This window comes from Eumetopias jubatus, unplaced genomic scaffold (genome assembly GCF_037043125.1).
Source record: "Eumetopias jubatus isolate StellerSeaLion01/CBP00866 unplaced genomic scaffold, mEumJub1_p1.0 scaffold_10, whole genome shotgun sequence".
Lineage (NCBI taxonomy): Eukaryota > Metazoa > Chordata > Mammalia > Carnivora > Otariidae > Eumetopias > Eumetopias jubatus.
The window spans coordinates 99,876,468-99,886,372 of record NW_028274816.1 but is presented as its reverse complement, the minus strand read 5'-3'; the positions used below and the strand labels follow the sequence as shown (position 1 = coordinate 99,886,372).

Sequence of the window (9,905 nt, the reverse complement as noted above, 5' to 3'; positions counted from 1 at the left end):
AGTGCTGGCCCCCCCCATTCAGGACAGCCTCCCTTTATGATTTCTGGGTATTGTAGTCCACGTTCTTCCGGTTTCGCCAGAATGAGCTGTTTTTAACTACGGCTCCCTTCGACACAAAAACTACAAAACCCAGACTATATCGCAAGTTCCTTTCGTCCAATAGGAACCCCCCATGTAGTGAGGCGCGGAGGCCGGCTCTCGCAACTCAAGATGGCGGACGAGAGTGAGACAGCAGTGAAGCCGCCGGCACCTCCGCTGCCGCAGATGATGGAAGGGAACGGAAACGGCCATGAGCACTGCAGCGATTGCGAGAACGAGGAGGAAAACAGCTACAGCCGGGGGTAACGATATCCTCGGAGTCCAGTTCCCGTCCAGTCTCCCACAACCTGGGTCTCTGGGGTGCGGGGAAGTCACCGGGAGCTTAGGGTAACCCCACCCCCATATTCTAATTGGCTGAGACATTGGGATCCTGCCTGGCGATTGGTTGCTGTCTTTGTCATTTAGCAGGGTGGGTGCTCAGTATATTAAGGGCCGGAGACATTCAATACTTTTATTATATAAAAGTTCTTCTGTGTAATGTTCCACTCGTGTGCTTCTCCCGCGTTCAGGGAAAAGAGCATGTTGGACGATGGTTTTCGATGGCACAACACGGGTCAATCTAACAGTACAGTTCAAAGGGAACGTTACTTATAGAGGTGTGTGAACAACGTGATTAGCAATAAACGAATAATAAAACATTTCGCTGCAGCTCACTTTCAATGAGGAAATATATCAGGTTGTACAAACCATAATTATGTTGTAAAATATCACTAACAGGAGAATCTCAAAATACAAACTTACCTTATAAACCCTAGAGTGTAATTACTGTATGATAATGTTTTGGTGTGTACAGTGCCCGTTGTTCTAGATAATCTATAAGTTTCCTGAACAGTATATAATTAGGTCTTCTAGGATCTTTGCTCTGTTTACTTTGTTGAAATAGCCTCAAAACTTCAAGAAATTGCGTGATGGTGCAGCTTGGACAGGGATTGGAAGTGGGCTTAATACTGCATCTCCTGTACTTCTCTTGCCTGCTAGTGATTGTTTGTTACTTGGGCAGAAGAGATTAATCAGGCGTTTCAGTGTTGAGTTCTGTTTCCAAATCAGTTTTCATTCTTGTAAGCCACACCCTGTCATTCTTCTTTCTTCATATTGTTACAGTAACTGGTGCTGAAGCTCTGTCCCTGTCTATATTTCTGTGTATGTTTTTTAACGGAAAGTTATGAGACTTTTTGACGTATAACTTTGGGTGAGTCTGTGGTGGTCTGATTTTGTGCGCGCGCGTGTGTGTATGTGTGGTAGTCCCCTTTTCATAGCCATGAAGTCATTTGTAGTATTAGCAGTAGCCTGTAGGTAAAGGTAAAAGGTTGAAATCTTTGGATAAACTTAAAAAAAAAAAAAAATCTACTGCCTTGTAAAGATGGAAGAACAAAGGATTAATTAAGTAGTTTATAATCTGCTTGTGATGAATCCTTAGGTTAAAAGATTTAGCTTTTATGTTCTTTGACCAGCGTTAAAAAAAATCGCAAGAAGAATGTAAAGAAAAAGGAAGTTTGTCAGATCTGGTTTTATAAGACTGTGTGTTCTTTTGCTATAACTCAATAGATGTCATGTAACAAAAGCCTTGAAGTTGGAGATTCCTAAGAAAGGAAGAGCCTTTTAAAGAGGAAATAGGAACAGGAAGAAGGGAAAGTGCAGCCCTCCTGAGTAGAAATCCTAATTATAGATGAGAGCTGTTGAATTCAAAAGTCATTTCAGAAGTGAAAGTAAGGCTTTTTCTTTGCTCTGTGTGTGGTTGCTTTTATTTTTTTCTGCTAAACTGTTGCCCTTACAAGTGTCTATAGCTCTTTAATTGGTTTTATTTCCTATGATCTGTGAATCACTTTGCAAAACTATTTGGCAGAAAGTTCTGTGTTTTATTTATAGTACAACAAAGTGGTAACCTTAAAAAAAAAAACTTTTTGTTTTGTTGTTATTGTTGTGCATGGTTATATATGGTCTGGTGAACAAATTTATTAGCATCCCAAATCTAGAGGTCTGTCTAAATGAGTTTGGAGGTGGCAGGTGAAAAACAGAGGACCTAGCTTGGAGGACAGGCTACTTCGGGCACTAAGAATCTGAAGTGGAGTTAATATTTTCCCATTAATTGTCAGAGGAAATGATTTTGGAAGAGGCAGTGTGGCACGGAAAGAGCATGGATTTTGGGGTCATTCATGGGGTTCAAAGCCTGGTTCTGACACTTAGTTGTCCTATAACCTTGGGAAAGTTACTTAACCTCCAGTTGTAGGGATTAAATGAGATAACCTCGGGAATACAGCCTGGCCCCTCGCTCCTGTTCTTCCTTCAAATCTTCCCTGTCCTCCTTTCCCCAGCTTGTGCTCTTATCACATACCTCGTTTTTGTAGCTTTTATAACAGTAGTTAAATAATGTGTGTCCAGTCCCTGCCTCACCTGATTGTAAGGTGCCTGAGTAGAGGGACCATGTCTTCGAGATGCCTGGCACTTAATGGGCATTCGTGAGTATTTGCTGGATGAACAAATGGCAAATGTTAAAATTCAGAGTTCAGTGTCGGTGGAATTTCTCCTCACTGAGGGGAAGAGTGTCGGATTTTTCTTACAAACACAATTTCTTACCCCAAGTCAGTCTCATTGTGAGCCTTACTACAGTTTCCTGTGAAATACCTACAGAAATTGGGGATCCTCCAATTTGTCCTGGAAGTTTTCCACTGTTTTTTTGGCTTCTTGAAATTTTCTTATCTTAGTATTACTTAAAATGTTTTCAAAAGTGATGTAAGAATTGAAGGGGAGCATCTCCATCTGATGCTAATGAGTCTAAAGTACAATATGCAACAAAAGTTAATGATAGTTCAAACTCACCCTTACTCTCTTAGGCCTTCCTTTCAAGATGGGCTCACAGTACTTTACACCAATGAAAGAACCATAATTAAATAAACATTTGATGAGTATAGATTTCACAAATACATCGAAACACACATATGTGCATATGCATACACGCAGTGTATGTATATGTTTTGTTTTGTGTGTGTGTATTTTTTATGTCTGTATCTGTATAGTTTTTCTGTACGCTATTTTTTTTTTTTTAAATCTACTCAACAAAGGCAGGCAGCATTTTTCCCTGTTACTCGCCTGAGATAAGTTACTCTGAGCAACTGAGAGAAGAGTCAGACTACGATAATTTTTTTTTTCAGGTATAATTTATTTGAGAGAGAGTGTGTGCACACAGGAATTAGGGGAGAAGCAGAGAGAGAATTCCAAGCAGACTTCCTACTGAGTGCAGAGCCCCACTTGGGGCTTGAACCCAGGACCCGTGAGATCATGACCTGAGCTGAAACCAAGAGTGAGACGTTCAACCTACTAAGCCACCCAGGCACCCCCCAGACTAAGATCGTCTTAATGCTGTATCCCCATGCAGTTCACCATTCATCTATATGCTTTAATTTGCTTATTTGTTTTTAGTGAAAGGCTTTCCAAGAATTGTTACTAAAGAATAAACCTTATTAGCTGGCAGTAGTTTTTAGTTTTGGGTTGACAAACAAGTAAAGTTTATTTGAATGATTGAAACAGAAAAGGACTTTTATATTATTTTGTTCCTGGGATTCTTTTAGAGTTTATTTTGCAATGTCACTGATACCACTGAGATGCAGGTAAGCCATCCTTTTGATAAGGATGTCTCTTTCCCATCCTGCTTTCTTACTCCATGGGGACAGGTTAAGATGAGTTCTTGTCAGTTTTCCTCACTAGTCCTGAGCTGTTATCTCTTATGAAAAAACTTAAGAGAAAACAAAGGGCTTTTTGAAAGGAAATTCCGTAAAGCCAGCCTTGCTTGCTTTTGTTTTATTCTTCAGATTCTCTGAGAGTGGTTCTTTCCATATTTATTTGATGGCTTATAGCTACATCTAGCTCTTGGAAAGAAGAAATCTTTTTCGTCCCTTTTTCTTAATTTCTCCCTTCAGCTTTTGGTTTTTCAAAACTAGATCAAAGCAGAAATGAAAAGAGAAACCTCATCACTGATATCGAATAAGTGTTCTAATTTTATTTCCCAATTAAGTTGCAGTTAAAAAAGAAAGTAATCAAGAGCTGCTTCAAAGTGGAGACTGGAAAGCAGAAGAAATGAAAAGCAAATGAGAGCCTATTTCAGGGAGACTGCTGCTCATGGCACACCAGTTTTGCTGATTTTTCACATTGTCTAACTAATGTGCTCACTCTAAAATTTCCCAGCTTTACCAAGTCTGCGCTTAACCCTTTGCCTGCAGAGTCCGTAGATTTGGGGACCGTAGGTTTAGTCACTTCAGGAGGAGCTCCTTCAGCTCTTCTCTGTAACTTTGTCTAAAATCTCTACCCTGCAAGCCTCTCTTCTGATTCCTCAAGGAAGGTGCTCTAGGGATTGTTGCATTTGAAGCACACAAAACATGGTGTTCTCTTTTGAGAGCACCAAAACAAACAAACAAACAAACAAACAAACTTAAAATTCTTTGACAGGGTCAGTACTTGCTTAGAAATTTTTTCTACTGCTGCTGACTTTGAGAGGCAGCTGAGGAGGTTACACTGTTGTCAAGCGTTTGATAAATGTTATCTGTTGTTACTATTACTACGTGCTGGCCACTGTGCTAAGCCCTTTCCATGGATTATCTCCTAGACTTCACTTAAAAAGACTGATTTGTCTTTGGTAGTGAGGCTTGGGATTTTCATCTCTACCTCTTCCTTTGTCACCCTGGAGGATCCATTCCGAACTTGCTGGATTTCTTTTCCCTACTGCCTTGATTTCTGCCTCCTGACTCTGCAGCAGTGTTGAGTCCTGTCTTTGGATCCATTCAGTAACCCATGAACTTTCCCACACTAGGGAGCCAGTTGGTGATGGAGATGGCTGACCCCTTTAAACTCTTCTGAATGGACAAGTATCTTTTGCAGAGGTCATTCTAGTGTGTGAAATTTCTGCCAGCAGTGAGTCGTTGCTCAGAAAATTACTGAAAATGGTCTCTGAACAGCATTTGATTTGACCTTGGAGTTGCCAGGTTACAGCGTGGCTCGCCAAAGCAACCCAGAGGATGTGGAATTTACATTTCTCTCTCAATCCCATTCTAAACAGTTTAGTATATCAGAGCTTTTGTGACCCCTAAAAAAAAACAACAAAACAAACCAGTTATTCTCCATGGCAGGAACTGGCTTGTTCACCCTCAAAATTCTGACCAACTGTCCCAGGAAGGGCAGAGGATGGCAGTAAAAGCAATTTTTGTAATTCCTTCCCACAACCTGCTGTTCTTTTCACAGGCCTTCTGGGGTACCTTGATGGCAGTACTAAAGTGGTTTTGTTTTTTTTTGTTTGTTTTATGTTTCCCATCATCTAGGATTCACACGCAGTCTTTTATATAAATAACTGATGGGTGGGACTGCGGAGTATCGGGTACTGCTGTAAGTGACCCTGCAGTCACAGCAGTAAGAGGATAGGCTTTTGAGACTGAGTCTGACCATGTGGTTTTTGCCCGGGTACCCTCGTATGCCGCTGCATTCACCTTGTTGGGCCTTCTGAGTACCAGTAGGATTATTGGTGAACATATCACACCGCATAAGTAAATGCAGAAGGATTTCCTGATATCCAAAAGTAGAATCAAAAGGATGTTAGAGCCTAGGATTTGTTTAATAGGTTTCTCTGAAAATATTAAATTTTAGCCCAAAGAATTAACTTCTAGTTTATAGGGGTAGAAAATAAGTGACCAAAAATTGTGAATTTTATTTTCTGAACTTTTTTTTTTTCTCTGATCTCATAATCAAAACTAAACCTGTGGTCTGTGTTTAAGACACTGGAACCATTTAAAATAGTTTTAGTGGAGCTTTTTTGTTTTAACTTTTATAGGAATAGGACAGGTCCTCAGGAGGGAGAAGATGACGTATAAGAAAGTTGATAATTTAATAAGAAAGCTGATTATTTAAAATCTCAACCAGTGGCTCAAAAGAGCACAGCATCTCAACACTTTTCTTTTTTTTTTTTTAAGATTTTATTTATTTATTTGACAGAGAGAGACCAGCGAGAGAGGGAACACAAGCAGGGGGAGTGGGAGAGGGAGAAGCAGGCTCCCAAGGAGCAGGGAGCCCGATGCGGGGCTCGATCCCAGGACCCTGGGACCATGACCTGAGCCGAAGGCAGACGCTTAATGACTGAGCCCCCCAGGCACCCCTCCACACTTTTCGTAGACTATTAACACAGCTGTCCTATGGAAACGTTCCGCTGACCCTCTTTTGGGCTCCAGCTTTTCAGGGTTTTATTTTAGTCTATTATGCTGGAAAGTGTCAGTCAAGCACATTATTTGTTGAACTCTTAACTGCACTGGGCGCAGCTGGGGGTGCTCTAGGAAACAGCTGTATCAGATGTCCTTATGCTCAGGAAATTTTTAATCTTACTGGGAAGGTAGGAAGCAACACATTATTCTATGTAAAGTATTAAATCATTTGGGAGATCATAATCTTAGCCAGATACCAGTGAGAGCTAGGGTAGTCAGGAGGCTTTCTGGATAAAGCGTGGCTCACTCTCCTCCTTGCCTTTAGTACGTGCTCCTCTGGTACACAGAAATTTGTTTTAAGGCCTTGTGTGATGGAAGAGTGTCTTTTGGCTTTGGAGGAGTCTCAGATAAATTCCCACAGAAACAAGACCGAGGTGTTTGGGAAGGAATGGTCCGTGTCTTTAGAGATTGGAGGCTTGTCCTTGGATACCAGTTGGTTAGTTGGTGACCAGTTTGCCTCACGTGTCTGGGCCTTGGTTTCCTCTTCTGTGAACAGCAAGTTAAGCTGGGTGGCCCTGAGATCTTACCGGCCCTGGTGGCTGAACTTGCACTCCCCCACAATAACAGCTTTCTGTTCCCCAATCCTGTACCTTTCGAGTGGATTTTGTTACCCAGTAGGATGGAGAGGAGGCCTGTGTTATGGACCCTGCCTGCTTGTCGTGTTATCTGGAAGTTCTGTGCTTGAGCTGCTCATCTGTCAGCATGCCCTTCCTTCCCGCCCACTCACACATCCTGGCACTGCATTCTGTTTCTAGAAATCAGCACTGAGGCTCATTTTCTATCTCCTCCTCCGAGCCCTGACTTTTTACCAGAGCATCCATGGGATTTCTGTGTTTGAGCTTAGAATATCTTGGCCTTCATTTTAAAAAAGGACATTTCTTGGGACTCTTGGCTGGTTCAGTCAGTAGAAGCATGACCCTTGATCTTGGGGTCGTGAGTTCCAGCCCCAAGTTGGACATAGAGCCTACTTAAATAAAAAAAAATTTTTTTAATGACATTTTTATAAGTAATTTTTTTAAAAGATTTTATTTATTTATTTGACAGAGAGAGCCACAGTGAGAGAGGGAACACAAGCAGGGAGAGTGGGAGAGGAAGAAGCAGGCTCCCCACTGAGCAGGGAGCCCCATGCGGGGCTCGATCCCAGGACCCTGGGATCATGACCTGAGCTGAAGGCAGACGCTTAATGACTGAGCCACCCAGGCGCCCCTTAATGACATTTTTTTATTGCTTGTCTTCCCTGTTCCTGGCTCTGTCATTCTGCTAATTTGTCCCATATTCGCTAGGTTGGTCATTAATGACTTGAGTTTATCAACTTTAGAGTGTTAACTTCAGAACTTTTATGTGAACTCCTATGTCCATTTCCATTGTAGGGAGCCCCCTTTTCCCCAGGAAGGCAGGTTTCACTAATTCTTTGCTCATTATTTTGGAACCAAATGAACCAAAGTCAGACTTTGATTTTATGTATTCCATGGTTCTGGCCCATCTCTTTGGAGTGTGTAAAGGTGCCTGGCAGGCTTAGAGTGCTCTCTAAGAGATTGCTATTTCAGTTTGCAGAATCCCCACACACCCTGGGATGTCCACCCGCTGGGTGTGGACTTCAGGTCCCTTTAAAAATGATGCGAATTCTTAGAGAAGGTCTAGCGTGCTTCAGTGGGGTCCTCTGGTGTGGTTCTCCCTAAATCCAAACTGAAGCTCTTCTTTGAAATGGTGTTGGCGGCTTCCTGGGAGGCTTCTTGAAGACTTACTCTCAAAGCTTCTGAGCTTGGTTTCTTTTGAATAATTAAAATTACTGTAATCACCTTGAAAACTAAACCCTAGTGAGCTCTTTGGAAATCTCTTCTCGGGGCGCCTGGGTGGCTCCGTTGGTTACGCATCTGCCTTCCGCTCAGGTCATAAACCCAGAGACACCCAGGACTGCACCCAGTCTGCTTCTCCCTCCTCCCCTCACCCCACTTGTGCTCGCACTCTCTCTCTCAAATAAATAAAATCTTCGGAAAAAAAGAAAAAAGAAATCTCTTCTCTGAGTCAGTGGTCCTCCTATCTGGGTTGCTGACTGGAAGACCATGGTGAGCTCATCATGTGTTCTCGTGGACGTAATTCAGTACCTGGCAGCTCCCTGAAAATGACTCTTTTAACTTCCCTTTGTTATTCATCTATCTCTGTGCCTGCTGTACAAGTTGAAACAGGATTGTTGCTCAGTAGCTGCGTGTGCGAATTCAAGGCAGTACAAGGAAAATGAAATTCGCTCTCTGGCTTTAGTGTGGGTCTTGGAGTTTGTCAGGCTCGTGTGTTGATGATGCATAAAAGAGAACAAGAGTTCAGTCTAAGATCCTCCCACAAAAGTGGGGTCCCCGATGGCTGCTCAGAAGTGTCTCCACTGAAGAGAGAGAAAGGCAGGAAGGTAGTTCCTTAGTGATTTGCTTGTGAAGATTTCTGAAGTTGGAGAAAGTAATTTCTTCTATTTTCCTTATGTGAAAATGTGTTTAGTAAGTATCCAGAAGGTTGATACACAGCAGTTCTTTGCCTTCACCTTCTTTTATCCATAGAATTTTTTTTTTTATTAAAAGATTTTATTTATTTATTTGAGAGCGAGAGAGAGCACAAGAGGGGGGAGCGGGAGAGGGAGAAGCAGACTCCCTGCTGAGCAGGGAGCCCGATGCGGGACTCGATCCCGGGACTCTAGGATCATGACCTGAGCCGAAGGCAGTCGCTTAACCAACTGAGCCACCCAGGTGCCCTATCCATAGAATTTTTTAAAAATATTTTTTTATGGTAATTCATATACAGGAACCACGTAACTCATTCCGTAAGCTGAAGTGAAGGGCTTGTACATTGTATCAGTGGTGGGGCACTGCTTTGTTTCTTAACATCAACCAGTTTTTAAATTTTATAATGCTCCATATAATCTTGAGACTGAAGTGAGAATATGTCTGGAATTTAAAAACCACATAGAGTTGTTATAGGCTACAAATAGGCCTGTAGATGATAACATTGAATTACTAAGTGGAAAAAATTTTCTTTAGGCCATCCAAATGACTTCCTGGTTCCTGTACTTTGCCATGGCCTTGGGGGTTTTGCAGAGCATCTGGTTTTAAGGAGTTTACCTTATTCCCCCTCTGATTGTTATCGGTCTTCCTTTCATGGTATGCCTTCTGTGTCCCATTAAGATAATACGTAGGAGGTGCACTTGGACTAAAGTAACCTCCAGCCTTTACTGGATCTCCCTGACTTCGTAGTCTGTCTCCCTGCGTTGGGTGCAGGCAGTTATTCCAGGGCGGGGCGAAGGAAGAGTGAATGAGCTAGCCAGGAACTGAGGGTTATGGGCTTACGGAAAAGTTAGGCTTGATGATACCTTCCCGGGTAAGAGGCTGCTGTCACTGTAGGCTTTCTAGCATGGGAGGGACACACTTTCTAGTACGGAAAGCCTTTTCACAGAGTTGAGTCCCACAGCTGACAGGACCTTACGATGTTGCAGAAAGATGGCAAAGTCAGGGAGATCCAGCACGGGCTGGAGGTAACTTTAGTCCAAGTGTAAGGTCATGAAGTCTGGATGCCAGCGCTCCTCCCAGG

The 9,905-nt window shown here is 42.4% G+C and overlaps 1 protein-coding gene across 3 annotated transcripts in view; it reads left to right on the top strand.

Moving 5' to 3' along the window:
- The first annotated feature begins 196 nt into the window (after positions 1–196).
- NMT1 (N-myristoyltransferase 1) overlaps positions 197–9,905 on the top strand; it is a 32,029-nt gene continuing 22,320 nt past the window's right edge. For all 3 annotated transcript variants that reach the window (XR_003607476.2, XR_003607477.2, XM_028092724.2), the window contains exon 1: positions 197–341. Coding sequence is in view for 1 of the 3 variants with exons in the window: in XM_028092724.2 (XP_027948525.1) it covers positions 211–341 (131 nt within the window). In the remaining 2 variants the exon portion in view is untranslated. The remainder of the gene's footprint in view (positions 342–9,905) is intronic.